Here is a 19263-nt window from a genome sequence, read left to right on the forward strand (position 1 = left end):
CCGGCTCGACTCTAAAAAGGTCAAGGTCGCTCAACTCTAGTGGTCATAAAGTGCATTTGAAAATCATGGAGCACTGGTGGTAGGGGAGGATGCATATACAATTGAATGCATGAATGCATAATGCTATGAGGAGTATGTGCCCCTAGTATCAGGTGCCAGCATTGCCACTACCCAAATGATCTGTCTGAATCAGATTTGGCAAAACATTCTTTGAAGAATTGAGTGTTTTCTTTCCTATGTATCATTTATGCACACAGGGAATACACCTAAAAAAGATCTGAATTCTTGTAATGAAGTTTAATATATGTTCCTGTTTTTAATTACTCCTGAATTCAATGCACATCGCGCTATAGATGTGTCTCATTCACTGTTATAAAATATTCTCTTTGAAAAAAAGGAAATACTGCTGTAAAGTAAATATTCCGCGCTATGATAAACCGAATCAAAGCTAAAATCCTCTGCAACTATTCACAAGTCAAAAGCTCCAGAGAAATCCCCACAAGTTATTACCATCACTTTTAGATCCAATACCAGATTATTAAAGCTTGTTCTTCCCAGAGGATAGTGGTTGGTGTCCAGGCTATGGAAAACTAAAACTCCAAGCATCACCTCACAGTCTGTGGATATCAGGTAATGCTGGAAGTTGTGATTTTTCAATAGCTGGATATACACAGACTGGAGACAAGAGCCTTAGAATTTCATTATTCCATGGTCTGTACATACAGTATATATTTAATTTTCAGGAATTGCCTAAAAAGTAATATTTCTGGAAATTACAATTAGATTTTATGTTATACTCATGTCTCTCATGAATATCTACTGGTTTTGGTTTGGCTTTTGACTGACCATAGGAAATCCAAAATATTCCCGTCTTCATACAAGCCATTGGAGCAGACACAGTGGCACGAATGCAAGTGAAGAAGACTTCCAAACATGAGCAGTGCACCTCTCTGAAGCCGGCACGCGTACACCCGGCTTCAGGGGATGAACGCAATGAGGGAAAGATGCCGCGCACATGCGCGAGGCAAGATTAGCGCTAGCGATGACGCTGGCGCATGTAAGTTATGTTATTACGACCACAGGAGCTTGACAACATGCTAAGTGGGCAGACTAGTCTGTGGACACTATTGCCCCATCGACTAGTCAAAGGCCTCATTTACATATTATAAACAGGCTTTAGAAATACTTTTTTTATAAAGATTTGTGTTTGTGTGTCATGTAATACAGGGACAGTTAGGCAGGGGATTTATATATAAAGACACAACTGCTGGTGGTTCTGGGGGTGCAGGGGACCTGACAGTTTCCCTTTAAACAAAACCATTCTGATGTATAGACTTGATTTTCACTCTCGAATTTCTGCCAGAAATCTGCCGAATGTGACTATACTCTGTTGCTGCTATACAATTGTTATATTAACAATACCGTATAGCACAAAGAGCCATGTAATAGAATATACGGAGCTGAAAAGCAGGTCCTGCTACAAAACAAGTGGCTGAAATATGTGCAATGCAGAATTGTGATATCTGCATCAGCTTTGCTACAGAAGTCGACTGGCATAGGTAATGAACTACAGCCTATTTTGATTACATAATTTGTAACATGCAGACACAGTGGGACAAGAAATAAAGTGGATGGACATAGAAATCTTGGGTATGTTACAACACTTAAAGGGATTGTTCACAGATGCTGTTAGGGCTAGCGGAAAGCACCAAATAATAAGTCAGATAGAGAATGGTGCGTTCGCAGCCCAGGGTCCACCGTGCAGAGATGGAGCCTGCTGCCAAGTAATGACGGACTATATGGCGGTACTCATAAGAATACACACGTGGGTTAAACTTCACCCAGCGTGAAGGAAGCGATCCTGATGCGTCACAGGATCGCGGTACCGCACATAGAAGGCGAGCAAGTAGTCAGCGAACTCAACCCCAACTAGGATTGAAGTCCGATTAGACCCTTGCTGGCACAACACCGCAACTGGGTGTGTAAGGAAGCTCAATAACAATATTAGGGCACAAGAGTGCATGCGGTGCCGCACTGACGAACGCCACTAACCACCCAGGCTTGGGTAAGGAAAGCACAGAGGAAGTGCACGGCGCCGTACTGGCGGTCACAGCAACTGGACGCTGTAATGTGTGATTAGTGCTGTAGGCTAAGTCGGGCGCTAGATAGCAACCATAAACCTTCCGCGAACAGACATTCAATAGGGAAGGGGTATCCAAGGACGACTTGCACTCACAACAAACACACGAAAGCAAATGTACACTAGCGCATGGCCGTGCGGTCATGCGCAGTTTATATAGTTGCAGCACAGGAAGTGGCCACAGAAACTTTGCCCTTCCAAGACCTGCCAAGAGGACCAATGGAATGTGCTGCAGGGCCTGAGCACATGACCCTCGATCTCCAACGGGAGATCTTGCCCTGGGCATGCTCAGTGTGTGCAGACAAGGACTTAGTCCCAGAGAAGTCCGCTCGCTGCTGACCAGCACTGGCTTTAATGGCAGAAGCTGAAGAAGCAGCAGTAACTCTCTGTACAGAGTGAGACTGAGCAAGATGCTGGGACCGACGTCCCTGCTGAGCAGACTCCACTGCGGCTGGATAAGAATGGGAGACCGCAGCGGAGATGGCTCGAGATTCCCGCTGTGCAGAAGCGGGAACTCGAGACCTAACATTGCCCCCCCTCCTAGGGCCCCCCCCTCCTTGGGCCTCGCTACGCTCGAAGGCAGCAATGAGCTGTGGGGCCCGAATGTTTTCAGCAGGCTCCCATGACCTGTCCTCTGGGCCATAACCCTTCCAATCCACCAGATAGAACTTTTTGCCGCGTACCACCTTGCACCCCAAAATAGCGTTCACCTCGTAATCCGTAGACGAACCCGATGTCCCGGCAGATGACTCGGAAAACCGGGACATGTATACGGGTTTCAGGAGGGACACATGAAAGGTGTCGGTGATACCCAAGCGTGGAGGAAGAGCCAAACGGTAGACCACAGGATTAACCTGTTCGAGAACCTTGAAGGGACCCAAGTAGCGAGGAGCAAACTTAGTGGACTCAACTCGCAGCCTGATGTTACGGGCGGAGAGACACACCAAGTCGCCAGGAGCAAAGGTCGGAGCGGGGCGCCGATGAACATCGGCGGAGGACCTCATTCTCTCCTTGGAGGCCCGAATGGCATCCTGCGTGCGGTCCCAAATGTGCCGTGCCTCCACAGCCCAGTCTGCCACCCTGGAGTCAGCAGAAGACATGGGCATGGGCACAGGAACACGCGGATGCTGGCCGTAATTTAGGAGGAATGGAGTCTGACCGGTGGAGTCGGCTACGGCATTGTTAAGTGCAAACTCTGCCCACGGTAGCAAGGATGCCCAGTCATCCTGCCTGGCAGAAACAAAATGTCGTAAATATGTGACCAAGGTCTGGTTGGCCCTCTCTACCAACCCATTCATCTCGGGATGATATGCCGAAGAGAGATTCAACTCAATACTGAGTAGACGACAAAGCTCTCTCCAGAATCGAGACGCAAACTGGGGACCCCGGTCACTAACAATTTTGTCTGGCATACCGTGTAGGCGAAAGATATGCTTGACGAACAAGACAGCCAACGCCCGTGCAGAAGGTAGCCGTGGAAGAGGCACCAAGTGCACCATTTTGGAAAAATGGTCGGTGATCACCCAGATAATGGTGCAGTTACGAGACTTGCGTAAGCCCACCACAAAGTCCATCCCGACCATCTCCCAGGGCCTGTTCGCCACCGGCAGAGGATAAAGCAAACCAGCTGGCCGTTGCCGAGGAGTCTTGTTCTTGGCGCAAGAGACACACGCCCGAACATACTCTGCGACATCACGAGCCATATGCGGCCACCAGTATGTCCTCGCCAGTAACTCAGATGTCCTTTTGGTACCAAAATGTCCACCCACCCTGGACGAGTGTGCCCAAGAGAGAACCTCCGGTCGCAAACTGGATGGTACAAAAGTCTTGCCCGGAGGCACAGACTCTAGCGAAACTGGGGCTACAGTTCTCAAGCTCTCGGTGGGGACAATAAGCCGAGGCTCCTCCTCCTCCTCCGCAGATGACACAACGGAGCGAGAGAGAGCGTCGGCCCGAATGTTCTTCTCCCCAGAAAGAAAATGGAGGGTGAAATGAAACCGGGAGAAGAATAAGGACCATCTGGCCTGACGAGAATTCAACCGCTGGGCTGTCTGCAGGTACACCAAATTTTTATGGTCTGTGAAGACTTGGAAGGGAAAATGTGCTCCCTCCATGAGATGTCTCCACTCCGAGAAAGCCAACTTCATGGCTAGCAACTCCCTGTCCCCGATGGAATAATTCCTCTCTGCTGGTGAGAAGGTCTTGGAGAAAAAGAAGCAAGGATGCTTCCGACCTTGAGCATCCATTTGGAAGAGGACTGCTCCAGCACCAACAGAAGAGGCATCCACCTCCATGATAAATGGCTTATCAACATCGGGGCGATGTAGGATGGGAGCGCTAGCGAAGTGTGACTTTATAGAGTTGAAGGCCTTGGAGACCTCCTCAGACCACAATTTGGGATTCGCCCCCTTCTTGGTGAGGGCAACCAAGGGAGCTACCAAAGTTGAGAAGTGCGGAATGAACTGGCGATAATAATTAATGAACCCCATAAAGCGCTGCACCGCTTTAAGAGAATGGGGTTCCTGCCAGTCCATCACAGCCTGTAGTTTGGCAGGATCCATAGCCAATCCCTGGGCAGAGATTATGTAGCCTAGGAAAGGTAAGGACTCCTGCTCAAACATACACTTCTCCAACTTGGCATAGAGGGAGTTTGCCCGTAGGAGGTCGAAGACTTTGCAAACATCTCTCCGGTGGGAGTCAATATCTGGAGAGTAGATGAGAATATCATCCAGATAGACTACGACCGAGGTGGAAAGCATATCCCGGAAGATATCGTTCACAAAGTCTTGGAAAACGGCTGGGGCATTACAGAGCCCGAAGGGCATCACCAGATATTCATAGTGCCCTTCCCTGGTGTTAAAAGCCGTCTTCCATTCGTCCCCCTCACGGATGCGAATCAGGTTGTAAGCACCCCGCAGATCTAGTTTAGTAAATACCCTTGCTCCACGAAGCCTATCGAAGAGCTCAGATATCAAGGGCAAAGGATACTTATTTTTAACGGTAATGGCATTAAGACCCCTGTAGTCTATGCATGGACGCAATTCCCCATTCTTCTTCTGCACGAAGAAGAACCCTGCCCCAGCAGGTGACACTGACTTCCTAATGAATCCTCTTGCCAGATTTTCCTGGATGTACTGTGATATTGCCTCCGTCTCTGGGAGAGATAGCGGATAGACTCGACCCCGGGGAGGCTCAGCACCAGGCAAGAGATCAATAGGACAGTCATAGGGGCGATGGGGCGGAAGGATCTCCGCCGCCTTTTTGGAGAACACGTCTGCATAAGACCAATACTGCTTGGGGAGAGAGGAAAGATCTGTGGGTACCTCTGTAGTAGCAACCTGAACGCACTCCCTCTGACACCTACCCACACTAGATTCACCCCATCCCAGGATTCTGCCAGAGGACCACTCGATATGAGGAGAGTGGTACCGTAGCCAAGGTATTCCCAACAGGACCTCATCAATTCCCTCAGGAATGACGAGCAGAGATATAATCTCCTGATGAGATGGCGACATGGACAGAGTAAAAGGGATGGTCTGGTGTGTTATCTGTGAGGGCAGTGTCGACCCATTCACCACTCGTACCATTACTGGTTGAGCTAGCATAACCAGGGGTATTGCGTGACGTTGGGCGAAGGCAGAAGACATAAAATTGCCCTCCGCCCCAGAATCCACGCAGAGCTCTACCGAGTGGGAGAATGAGCCTATAGTAATTGTCCCCTTAAAGGACAATTTAGAGGCAAACGTCGCCGTGTCTAGTGTACCTCCACCTACTACCACTAGACGCTGACGTTTCCTCGACCGCTGAGGACATCTGGTGGCTAGATGTCCTGACTGCTGGCAAACATGACAGACCTTGAGTGCACAAGCGGTCCGGGACTTAGATCCCGCTTGTGACACTTCCCTGGCCTCATGTGACTCAGGAACCAGGATCGGAGATTCCAGAGGTTTGGCGAAGGTAGGAGCCAGCCGAAACCTCTGCCTACACTGGGCTCGCTCTAACCTCCGCTCGTTAAAACGGAGGTCAATTCGAGTGGAGACAGTTATTAACTCCTCCAGTGTGGCAGGAATCTCCCTAGTGGCCAGAGCGTCCTTAACGTGGTCAGCCAGGCCCCTCCAAAATATGGGGATAAGAGCTTTATCCGACCAATCCAGCTCAGAAGCTAAAGTGCGGAATTGGACGGCAAAATGACTGACCAAGGACTCACCCTTAGTTAATGCCAGCAGTTGGAGCGCAGTATCATGGGTGACTTGAGGTCCTAAAAAGACCTGTTTCAGAGTGCTCAGAAACAGCGGAGCACTCTGCACCACATGATGGCCACGCTCCCACAGCGGCGTAGCCCATTCCAACGCCCTGTCCAACAAGAGAGACACTATAAATCCCACCTTAGCCCGCTCTGTGGGAAAACGTGCAGCCAGGAGCTCGAGGTGAATAGAGCACTCACAAATCCCCTACAAAATTTGCTATCACCAGAAAATTTTTCTGGCAGCTGGAGGCGAGAAAATGTCGGAGCAGGGGTGGCAATGGACAGGGTTGCTGCAGCCACGCTAGCAGCCTGTACAGCAACTGCGGTAACATCCACAGCTGAGGTTGCGCTCTCAAGAGCCGCCAACCTACCCTCCAGCTGCTGGATATGCCGCAAGGATTGCTGTTTGTCCGTCATTACTAGCCAGACCCTGGCGCTAGTGTAATGTTAGGGCTAGCGGAACGCACCAAATAATAAGACAGATAGAGAATGGTGCGTCCGCAGCCCGGGGTCCACCGTGCAGAGACGGATCCTGCTGCCAAGTAATGACGGACTATATGGCGGTACTCATAAGAATACACACGTGGGTTAAACTTCACCCAGCGTGAAGGAAGCGATCCTGTTGCGTCACAGGATCGCGGTACCGCACATAGAAGGCGAGCAAGTAGTCAGCGAACTCAACCCCAACTAGGATTGAAGTCCGATTAGTCCCTTGCTGGCACAACACCGCAACTGGGTGCGTAAGGAAGCTCAATAACAATATTAGGGCACAAGAGTGCATGCGGTGCCGCACTGACGAACGCCACTAACCACCCAGGCTTGGGTAAGGAAAGCACAGAGGAAGTGCACGGCGCCGTACTGGCGGTCACAGCAACTGGACGCTGTAATGTGTGATTAGTGCTGTAGGCTAAGTCGGGCGCTAGATAGCAACCATACACCTTCCGCGAACAGACATTCAATAGGGAAGGGGTATCCAAGGATGACTTGCACTCACAACAAACACACGTAAGCAAATGTACACTAGCCCATGGCCGTGCGGTCATGCGCAGTTTATATAGTTGCAGCACAGGAAGTGGCCACAGAAACTTTGCACAGTTCTGATAATGTACAGGACACTGGAAACGCTTCCCAACGTGAAGCATTGGGCAAGAAGTTTTGGGGGCTAAGTTAGCTACTGAAATGACCAGGTAGCCAGCCCCCTTTACAAACACTGGTTATGAAACTCCTGTCTGTAGGAAATTAGGAAGTGTTGCTGGTGGGACCCACATTTAGGCCTCATTCAGACCTCCATTTTTTTTCATGCATGAGAAAAACGGACTGAGCTTCATCAGCGATTTTTGGGCAGAGCTTCATGCGAGTTTGGTCCGAGTGTCATCAATTTTTCTCATACATGAAAAAGAAAAAAAAAATCTCTGTTCTTTTGATACAGTCTGCCATCCGATTGTTGACTGATTTTGTCACTGACCCATAGACTTACATTGCTGATTCTGACTTGACACTCACAACATAATCCGACATGTCTTCGCAATTTTGCATGGACTTCTCGGTCGGTGGAAAATCACAGACATATGAAAACCTCTTTACGTTCCCAGACATTGCCCAGCGCATCTCTCATCAGACACAGACTGATTTACAAGTGTCTACAATCTGGAGTCCTCACAGTGCAGAGCTTACTGACAGCATTATGTCTGCAGGCTCCTGAAAAATTTAGGACATGTTCTGCAGAACTGTATCATTAGAGAAACACATTTGCTGCTGAGCACGTTATATGAGGCTTTACTGCATTATAATATTTTACTGGCTAAAGAACGGTTAATAAAGTATGTGAGCCAGGTAATACATATTTACAATAGTGTTTAAAAAAAGAAAAGTAGTAAAACCTTAGTTACCTTCCTATAGCTAGTGATCCGCCTGTAGATGTGTTCAATTTTTTCCCGGCAAATAATGTGAAATTTATTCTGCAGTTCTGGTGGAATGACTTCATGTAAGGAATGGAGATTGCTGCAGTTTTGTACAAATTGTTCATCGCTTTTTGCAAGAGCATCTAAGATCTGTGTAAAAGAAGAAAATACATTGTTATATAGAGCTGAGAAAATGTCTCAGTTCTTAAATGGGGTTTCAATGTTACACAACTTATTTCAGGGCAGATGAAGTGGGATCCAGGGCCAGTTTGCTGTGGTCCGGAACTGAGTTCTGATTGCCTTGAAACCCCTCTGCCCTCTTCTAAACAGGAATCAGTCACGAGTGTGTGATAAATTGTTTCTTTACTCCCTGGTACTTCAGGAGTACGTGCTACCTCCCCATCCAAAGTTTTGGGTCTGGCAATAGCTTCAGACAAGACAGGAGGTCTTGGGTCCGGGTTAACAGTTTCAATTATACTGTGTAATTCGGTTAGACATGGCTGCAGCATACAGAATAGGACAGAGTCCCATTTTAGTGATCTTTCCTTTGTTTCTTGGCCTGTCAGTCTTTGCCTCCTTCCTGCCCTACTTGCCCATCGCCCAACTGTCCTATTTGGCCCTAGGAACTCTCCTCCTGGCATAACAGCTTCCCTGAGTACCACCATCCTTTACTTTATCTGCGACCCAGCGGACATCTTCCTCACAGAGTGGACAGGGGTATGGCTCTCAATACCCCTTCTGGACCTAAAGCCTAAGACTTTCCCAGCATCCAGGTGAACCTCAGTAATGATAGTAACAAGTCTGCAAGGGTAGACCTGCAGTGCTGCAGCAAAGCTACCACCAGGTGGCAGCAGAATAGTCAAACAAGCCGAGTCAAAACCTAGCCTGTCACGCAGTACAAAGGGAAAACACAAGCACAGAGTCAGTGGAGAGCCAAAAGGTCAGTACCAGACAAAAGGCAGAAGTACAAGGGACCAGAGGAAAAGTTAAGTCAAAGTCCAAGCCAAGTCAAACATCGGGAAATCAAAAACGAATCAGGAAACACTAAGACAAGACAGGCAGCGAAGGAGGAATAGACAAGGGCAAGGTCAGAAAGTGCAGCAGGACCAATCAGGGTACTACCAGAGTCAGATACTCACACCGTAGGCTGAAAATATAACTGACACCGCTTGCAGGATACAGCAAAGGTAAATAGCAAACCTGACCCTAGAATGAGGCAGAGCAAAGTTAACCGTTTACATGATCACCCCGGGAAAATGGCAGACAGAACTCAAAACCCAGACTGGATCATGACAGTGTCCTCATGCTGTGTGGATACCTGGACTGCCAGCATCGGTTCAGATCTGCTATATCTGCCTCTTCTTGCTCCTGTTAATGCTGTCTTGTCCAGCTTTTACTCTCCACTCCACCCTGAATTTGAACTTGTTTCTGTCTGAGTCCTGGACTCTGACTGACTCTGACTGAACATCTTCTAACCCGGAAAAACCTTTACTTATAAAACTTGTCTAACCTTTCCAAACTGTGGGCTAATCTCAACTCAATCAACTAGCTAATTGCTAGTGTAGTGCAAACTGTATCCCTATGTACTGCATGGTTCCCCTAGTGGACAGACCTCCCGCATTCCCAGAGACACCACCTGCCAAAGGGATAAAACATAACATTACTTTTATTACATGTATAAACATCTACTATATAATTGTCTAAGGGTCACTTCCGTCTGTCTGTCTGTCTTTCTATCTGTCTGTCACAGATATTCATTGGTCACAGCCTCTGTCTGTCATGGAAATCCAAGTCGCTGACTGGCCATGGCAAAACGCCCACGACCATTGCAACGACCAATCAGCGACAGGCACAGTCCAGCGGCAACATGGCCGCTCCTTCCTCCCCGCAATCAGTGCACGCTCCATACTCCCATCGAGTCAGTGCTCACACAAGGTTAATGGCAGTGCTAACGGGCGCGGTGTAACGCACTCAATTTACGCTGCTATTAACCCTGTGTGACCAACTTTTTACTATTCATGCTGCCTATGCAGCATCAATAGTAAAAAGATCTAATGTTAAAAATAATAATAAAAAAAAAAAATCGTTATATACTCACCGTCCGTCGGCCCCTCGGATCCACAACAGGCCTTTCCCAATCCTCGCGACGTTCCGGTGACCGCTCATGCATTGCGTTCTCGTGAGATGATGACGTATCGGTCTTGCGAGACCGCAATGCACTCTTGAGACCGGAGCGCGCGAGGAGTGTTGGTAAACGCTTCCTGGATCTGGGGGCCAACGGAAGGTGAGTATATAACTATTTTTTATTTTAATTACTTTTTTTAACAGGGATATGATGCCCACATAGCTATATACTACGTGGGCTGTGCAATATACTACGTGGGCTGTGCAATATACTACGTGGGCAGGGCAATATACTATGTGGGCTGTGCAATGTACTACCCGGGCTATGCAATATACCACGCGGGCTGTGCAATATACTACATGGGCTGTGCAACATACTACGCAGGCTGCGCAACATACTACACGGGCTGTGCAATATGCTACGCGGGCTGTGCAATATATTGTGTGGGCTGTGCAATATACTGCGTGGGCTGTGCAATATACTGCGTGGGCTGTGCAATATACTGCATGGGCTGTGCAATATACTGCGTGGGCTGTGCTATATACTGTGTGGGTTGTGCATTGTACTACGTGGGCTGTGCAATGTACTACTTGGGCTGTGCAATATACTGCGTGGGCTGTGCAATATTCTGTGTGGGCTGTGCTATATACTGCGTGGGCTGTGCTATATACTGCGTAGGCTGTGCAATGTACTACGTGGGCTGTGCAATGTACTACTTGGGCTGTGCAATATACTATCTGGGCTGTGCTCTACACTACGTGGGCTGTGCTATACACTACATCGCCTGTGTTATACACTACGTGGCCTGTGTTATACACTACGTGGCCTGTGTTATACACTACGTGGGCTGTGTTATATACTGCATGCATGGGCTGTTATATACTACGTGAGCTGTGTTATATGCTATGTGGGCTGTTATACACTTTGTGGGCTGTGCTCTATACTACGTGACTGTGCTATATACTCTGTGGGCTGTGTTATATACTACGTGGCTGTGCTCTATACTACGTGGCTCTGCTATATACTCCGTGGGCTGTGCTATATACTCCGTGAGCTGTGCTATATACTACGTGGCTGTGCTATATACTACGTGGCTCTGCTATATACTACATGACTGTGCAATATACTATGTGGCTGTGCTATTTACTATGTGGGCTGGTATATACTACGTGGCTGTGCTATATACTACGTGGCCGGCAGCGAACAATCAGCGACAGGCGAAATCCTGTGTATTCAGTGTATTATTCTAAAATCTTCATGAATAAACTACATACATATTCTAGAATATCCGATGCATTAGAATCAGGCTACCATCTAGTTAATACATAAAACTAAAAGCAACATCATAACAATCCCCCCTCCCCCATCATTGCCACAATGTCATCATACCAGCCTTCCCCCTATACATATGGAAAAAATAAAAGAACTGAGATCCCTCTCCATTAGGCCTCATTCAGATGTTCAGTTTTCTATAGTATGAGAAAAATGGATAAATTATTTTGATCAGAATCTCATTAGTTTGACAAGAGTTTAATCTGCGTGTGGCCATCCATTTTTCTTGTTCTATGTGAAGAAATAAAAAAAAAGTTTCTTCACCTTGTCCTTTCTGACAGTCCATGAAAATTTAGTTGCACTAGAGTGAAGTCCCATTTTCTCATGGACCCATTGACTTGCATTGCCAATTTTGATCCAACCCTCAGATCACAATAGGTCGTCACCTTGATTTTCCGCAGATCTCTAGGTCTGATTCTCCACTGACCTCAATGTTATACAGTATTTATATTCTACAGATAGATGCGACTGCTACCACTAGAAGCATAACGGAACACTGTATGCCAGCTTTCCCAAATTGAAATTAAAGGAGTTTTCCAAAAGAATAAAAATTACTTTTAGGATTTGCTCACACTCTCTCATGTGAGGGAGAATCAGACTGATTATGCTAATGTCACTGGGATAAAACTCTTGATCCAAGTGTCACCTTAATGTGTTCTGATTCTCTTGTATGAGAGAATCGTACCACAGGTGCGGAGAAGACAGAGAACTTAATTTCTCCATCTTCTCCGGTCTCTGTGTCCACCATAATCAGAGATGGCATTCAAGTGCAGTCCAATGTTTCACATGCACTGATAGATTTGTATGGGTGCGCTTGATCCAATTATTGGATGCACTCTTGTTTTCTCATGCCGAATCGACATTTTAAAAAAACGCTATTCCACACTGCCCCACAGTATAACATTGGGCCGAGTGCTATTCGATAAAACACTGGATAACATTCAAGCGTGTTATACGCTAGTGTGAGCGCACCCTTAGAAGGGTTCACATTGGTGAAACAAAAATAATAAAAGTATTACTGTACCCCTGATCAGACCCCAAACATAATTTAGAGAAAGCCAAAAATTCATTCAGACGGATAAATTATTTCAGACTTCATATCAGAACTCTAAACTCACTCAGACCAGGTTACTAAAGTAATTTAAAAACAAAAAGACCCTTCTATAAACTGAGACAAAACAAATGGAGACCCCAATATTAATTCTGACACGTTCTAGCGTTCAGCATTTGGTCAGTATTTTCCATCAGTATTTGTAAGACAAAACCAGGAGTGGAACAATCAGAGGAAAAGTATAATAGAAACATATGCACCACTTCTGTATTTATCACCCACTCCTGGTTTTGGCTTACAAATACTGAGGTAAAATACTGACCAAATACTGAACTTGTGAATGTGGTCTAAATGTATTAGACCACAAGACCCTTAAATCTATTTAGACCCTTGACCAGATCTGCATTTAATTATAAGAAGGTGTTCACACTTATGCAACCGCATTATTTTAGTTTTGTCATTTTATTTTACCCTTCAAAATTATTTCAGTTTGTTTTGCAATTGAATTGTACATATTATAGGTGACAGTAAAGGTGGAAAAAGTTCTGAAATTATATTTCTTTGCATGATGTGCTTTACATGACAAAAATCTGGCATTTTAACAGAATGTGAAGTGTGAAGACTTTTTGTGTCCATATATATATTGCATGTAACTACTCTTTTTACACTTCTCACCTTAGCACTTAAGTTGAAAAATCCCTTTGGTTCCACCATCTTCTCCACTACATGACATTTGATTCCGGCAGTGCTGTCATATTCATAAATAACTCCATACTCCAGGTGAACGTTATCCACTGTGAGGCTTACATGATCCTTCTTCCCGTCTATTATTGCCATGGTACTGAACTTGTCAATAACCTCTTTGGAAGAAAAAACAGACATGAATCAATGATGTGCAGTCAATAAAAGTGCAATTTTAAAAATGTAATGTTGAGAAGTAAAACTTGACTGTACCTTCCACTTTGCAATCAAATCCATCCCCATCATTGTCCCCTAGAGGTTTGGGATGTGTGGGTTTTAACATGTCTTCCTTGGCACTTTCAATACTGTCATAAATCCACTGTATGGAATCTTGCTGAAAAATATACACACCAAAAAAGATTTTTAGGATATATGCACAAAATGTTTTTTTAGGGTGATTTTACTATGGAAACCGCCTGAAAAACCTATTAGATAATGCTCAAAAGAATGAACCAGGGGCCCACCGATGCCATCAGAAAACGTGAAGGATGCACATCCAGTTGAAGTATATTGTGGTGCAGAGACATATCGGGTCCACATGCCGCAATACACGCTGCTGGCCAATCAGAGGCCAGCAGCTGATATCTGCGTTCACATGACCCGGCGCATGACGGTGACCTCACACGCTCCTGACGCACACTGAAGTCAGCTGCCAGATTCACAAGAGGACACCTGCAGCGTGGGAGTGAAGGGAAGGTGAATTTTGTTTATTTAAAAAAAAATCAATGGCCATACTAGTACATGGATGACTATGGGGTGCATTATACTTTATGGATGACTATGGGGTGCATTATACTTTATGGATGACTATGGGGTGCATTATACTTTATGGATGACTATGGGGTGCATTATACTTTATGGATAAATATGGGGGTGCATTATGCTTTATAGATGACTATGGGATACATTATACTTTATGGATGACTATGGGGGTTCATTATACTTTATGGAAGACTATAGAGTGCATTATACTTTATGGAAGACTATGGGTGCATTATACTTTATGGAAGACTAAGGGGGTGCATTATACTTTATGCATGACTATGGGGTACTTTACACTTTGTGGATGACTATGGGCTGTGCATTATACTTTATGGATGACTATGGGGTGCATTATACTTTATGGATGACTATGTGGTGCATTATACTTTATGGATGACTATGTGGTGCATTATACTTTATGGATAACTATGGGGGTGCATTATACTTTATAGATGACTATGGGATACATTATACTTTATGGATGACTATGGCTGCATTATACTTTATGGAAGACTATGGAGTGCATTATACTTTATGGAAGACTATGGGTGCATTATACTTTATGGATGACTATGTGGTGCATTATACTTTATGGATAACTATGGGATACATTATACTTTATGGATGACTATGGGGGTGCATTATACTTTATGGAAGACTATGGCGTGCATTATACTTTATGGAAGACTATGGGTGCATTATACTTTATGGAAGACTATGGGGGTGCATTATACTTTATGGATGACTATGGGGTACATTACACTTTGTGGATGACTATGGGCTGTGCATTATACTTTATGGATGACTATGGAGGTGAATTATACTTTATGGATGACTATGGGGTACATTATACTTTATAAATTACTATGGGGGTACATTATACTTTATGGATGACAATGGGGTACACTATACTTTATGAATGACTATGGAGTACATTATACTTTAAGGATGACTATGGGGTGCATTATACTTTATGATTGACTATGGGGGTGAATTATACTTTATGGATGACTATGGGGTACATTATACTTTATAAATTACTATGGGGGTACATTATACTTTATGGATGACAATGGGGTACACTATACTTTATGAATGACTATGGAGTACATTATACTTTATGGATGACTATGGGGTGCATTATACTTTATGGATAAATATGGGGGTGCATTATGCTTTATAGATGACTATGGGATACATTATACTTTATGGATGACTATGGGGGTTCATTATACTTTATGGAAGACTATAGAGTGCATTATACTTTATGGAAGACTATGGGTGCATTATACTTTATGGAAGACTAAGGGGGTGCATTATACTTTATGCATGACTATGGGGTACTTTACACTTTGTGGATGACTATGGGCTGTGCATTATACTTTATGGATGACTATGGGGTGCATTATACTTTATGGATGACTATGTGGTGCATTATACTTTATGGATGACTATGTGGTGCATTATACTTTATGGATAACTATGGGGGTGCATTATACTTTATAGATGACTATGGGATACATTATACTTTATGGATGACTATGGCTGCATTATACTTTATGGAAGACTATGGAGTGCATTATACTTTATGGAAGACTATGGGTGCATTATACTTTATGGATGACTATGTGGTGCATTATACTTTATGGATAACTATGGGATACATTATACTTTATGGATGACTATGGGGGTGCATTATACTTTATGGAAGACTATGGCGTGCATTATACTTTATGGAAGACTATGGGTGCATTATACTTTATGGAAGACTATGGGGGTGCATTATACTTTATGGATGACTATGGGGTACATTACACTTTGTGGATGACTATGGGCTGTGCATTATACTTTATGGATGACTATGGAGGTGAATTATACTTTATGGATGACTATGGGGTACATTATACTTTATAAATTACTATGGGGGTACATTATACTTTATGGATGACAATGGGGTACACTATACTTTATGAATGACTATGGAGTACATTATACTTTAAGGATGACTATGGGGTGCATTATACTTTATGATTGACTATGGGGTGAATTATATTTTATGGTTGACTAAGGGGGTGCAATATATAGATGACTATGGGGAGCATTATATTTTATGGATGATTATGTGGTGCATTATACTTTATGAATGACTATGGGCTGTGCATTATACTATATGGATGACTATAAGCTGTGTAGTATATTATATGGCAGACTATGTGATGCATTATACTATATGAAGGAATATGGGGGGTGCATTATACTTTTTCCATGGAGCCCCATGACTTCTTTGTATGCCCCTGGTGAGTATAATGGTTTATTTTCCTCTAAACATTAAAGAACAGCGGCCGAACGGGGGACATATACCAAGATGGGATATACCATATACATACCAGAATGGGGCACAGGGTGAGGGACATATAGCACAATGGGCAATATATATACCAGGATGGGGCCAGGATGAGGGCACATACATATATATATATATATATATATATACAGTGGGGCAAAAAAGTATTTAGTCAGTCAGCAATAGTGCAAGTTCCACCACTTAAAAAGATGAGAGGCGTCTGTAATTTACATCATAGGTAGACCTCAACTATGGGAGACAAACTGAGAAAAAAAAATCCAGAAAATCACATTGTCTGTTTTTTTAACATTTTATTTGCATATTATGGTGGAAAATAAGTATTTGGTCAGAAACAAACAATCAAGATTTCTGGCTCTCACAGACCTGTAACTTCTTCTTTAAGAGTCTCCTCTTTCCTCCACTCATTACCTGTAGTAATGGCACCTGTTTAAACTTGTTATCAGTATAAAAAGACACCTGTGCACACCCTCAAATAGTCTGACTCCAAACTCCACTATGGTGAAGACCAAAGAGCTGTCAAAGGACACCAGAAACAAAATTGTAGCCCTGCACCAGGCTGGGAAGACTGAATCTGCAATAGCCAACCAGCTTGGAGTGAAGAAATCAACAGTGGGAGCAATAATTAGAAAATGGAAGACATACAAGACCACTGATAATCTCCCTCGATCTGGGGCTCCACGCAAAATCCCACCCCGTGGGGTCAGAATGATCACAAGAACGGTGAGCAAAAATCCCAGAACCACGCGGGGGGACCTAGTGAATGAACTGCAGAGAGCTGGGACCAATGTAACAAGGCCTACCATAAGTAACACACTACGCCACCATGGACTCAGATCCTGCAGTGCCAGACGTGTCCCACTGCTTAAGCCAGTACATGTCCGGGCCCGTCTGAAGTTTGCTAGAGAGCATTTGGATGATCCAGAGGAGTTTTGGGAGAATGTCCTATGGTCTGATGAAACCAAACTGGAACTGTTTGGTAGAAACACAACTTGTCGTGTTTGGAGGAAAAAGAATACTGAGTTGCATCCATCAAACACCATACCTACTGTAAAGCATGGTGGTGGAAACATCATGCTTTGGGGCTGTTTCTCTGTAAAGGGGCCAGGACGACTGATCCGGGTACATGAAAGAATGAATGGGGCCATGTATCGTGAGATTTTGAGTGCAAACCTCCTTCCATCAGCAAGGGCATTGAAGATGAAACGTGGCTGGGTCTTTTAACATGACAATGATCCAAAGCACACCGCCAGGGCAATGAAGGAGTGGCTTCGTAAGAAGCATTTCAAGGTCCTGGAGTGGCCTAGCCAGTCTCCAGATCTCAACCCTATAGAAAACCTTTGGAGGGAGTTGAAAGTCCGTGTTGCCAAGGGAAAAGCCAAAAACATCACTGCTCTAGAGGAGATCTGCATGGAGGAATGGGCCAACATACCAACAACAGTGTGTGGCAACCTTGTGAAGACTTACAGAAAACGTTTGACCTCTGTCATTGCCAACAAAGGATATATTACAAAGTATTGAGATGAAATTTTGTTTCTGACCAAATACTTATTTTCCACCATAATATGCAAATAAAATGTTAAAAAACAGATAATGTGATTTTCTGGATTTTTTTTTCTCAGTTTGTCTCCCATAGTTGAGGTCTACCTATGATGTAAATTACAGACGCCTCTCATCTTTTTAAGTGGTGGAACTTGCACTATTACTGACTGACTAAATACTTTTTTGCCCCACTGTATATATATATATATATATATATATATATATACATATATATATATATATATACATACATAATTTATTCAGGATGAGGGGTGGGTCCCGGTCCAAATCTTGCACCGGGGCTCATCAGACTCTAGTTATGCCACTGGAATGAACATGAATTTGTATGTAAAAATGACTTGCTGTGCACATGTTCAGGCTTTTGAATGTCTTTCAATCACTTCAACTTTAAAGATGACAAATGGTTAAAAGAAGTGACATGTCCATTCTTCTGGGGTCTTTCTCTCAGAAGATGCTCTGTACTTTACAATACAAGTCAAAGGGACAGCTCAAAACACGCCCACTCGGACGTCTTTAAGAATGTTTTGACGTAATTATTTTGGATAATTAACTTCTAGCAGTTTCGTCATTATTTTATGAAGTGAAAAAAATATCAGTAAAAAAGACTAAAAACCAGGGGAAAACCCTAAAAAAATAGCCGGTGGTCAAAACAATTAAAAACAATCAGGAAACGACTGAAAAAATTAAACAAACGACAATTCAGGAAAACAAAAACCACCAGAATTTCCTGAAATTTCTTCAACTTGAAAAACTCAGTGGCTTTTTCTGAGTTTAAAAGATGTTGTGCACGCATAGCCAAGTCCTTCTAGTCACTTTTTACTTTTTCCTTTTATAGAAAAAGGTATATAAGAAAGGAATCTACACCAAAGTATTCATGTTGAACTTAAAACACAATGTAGTGCAGTGGAGTGGAATAAAACATTTTTCTTTGTTTTTAATTTTGCTTCTCCATTAATGAGAAAATTCGAGAGCAAATAAGTTAATTTTTGTTAAGGCCAATTGGGTGTGTTAACTAGTTTTCATTGGGGGCATGTATTTCT

The 19263-nt window shown here is 44.1% G+C and overlaps 1 protein-coding gene across 1 annotated transcript in view; it reads right to left on the bottom strand.

The window, feature by feature from the left end:
• PREX2 (phosphatidylinositol-3,4,5-trisphosphate dependent Rac exchange factor 2) overlaps positions 1 to 19263 on the bottom strand; it is a 762305-nt gene that overhangs the window by 424483 nt on the left and 318559 nt on the right. Inside the window, exons 21-23 of the mRNA XM_069731466.1 lie at positions 13750 to 13870; positions 13471 to 13655; positions 8276 to 8437 (exon numbers count right to left, since the gene is read on the bottom strand). Of these exons, the coding sequence (XP_069587567.1) occupies positions 8276 to 8437; positions 13471 to 13655; positions 13750 to 13870 (468 nt within the window). The remainder of the gene's footprint in view (positions 1 to 8275; positions 8438 to 13470; positions 13656 to 13749; positions 13871 to 19263) is intronic.

The sequence above is a fragment of the Ranitomeya imitator genome, chromosome 6 (assembly GCF_032444005.1).
Source record: "Ranitomeya imitator isolate aRanImi1 chromosome 6, aRanImi1.pri, whole genome shotgun sequence".
NCBI lineage: Eukaryota > Metazoa > Chordata > Amphibia > Anura > Dendrobatidae > Ranitomeya > Ranitomeya imitator.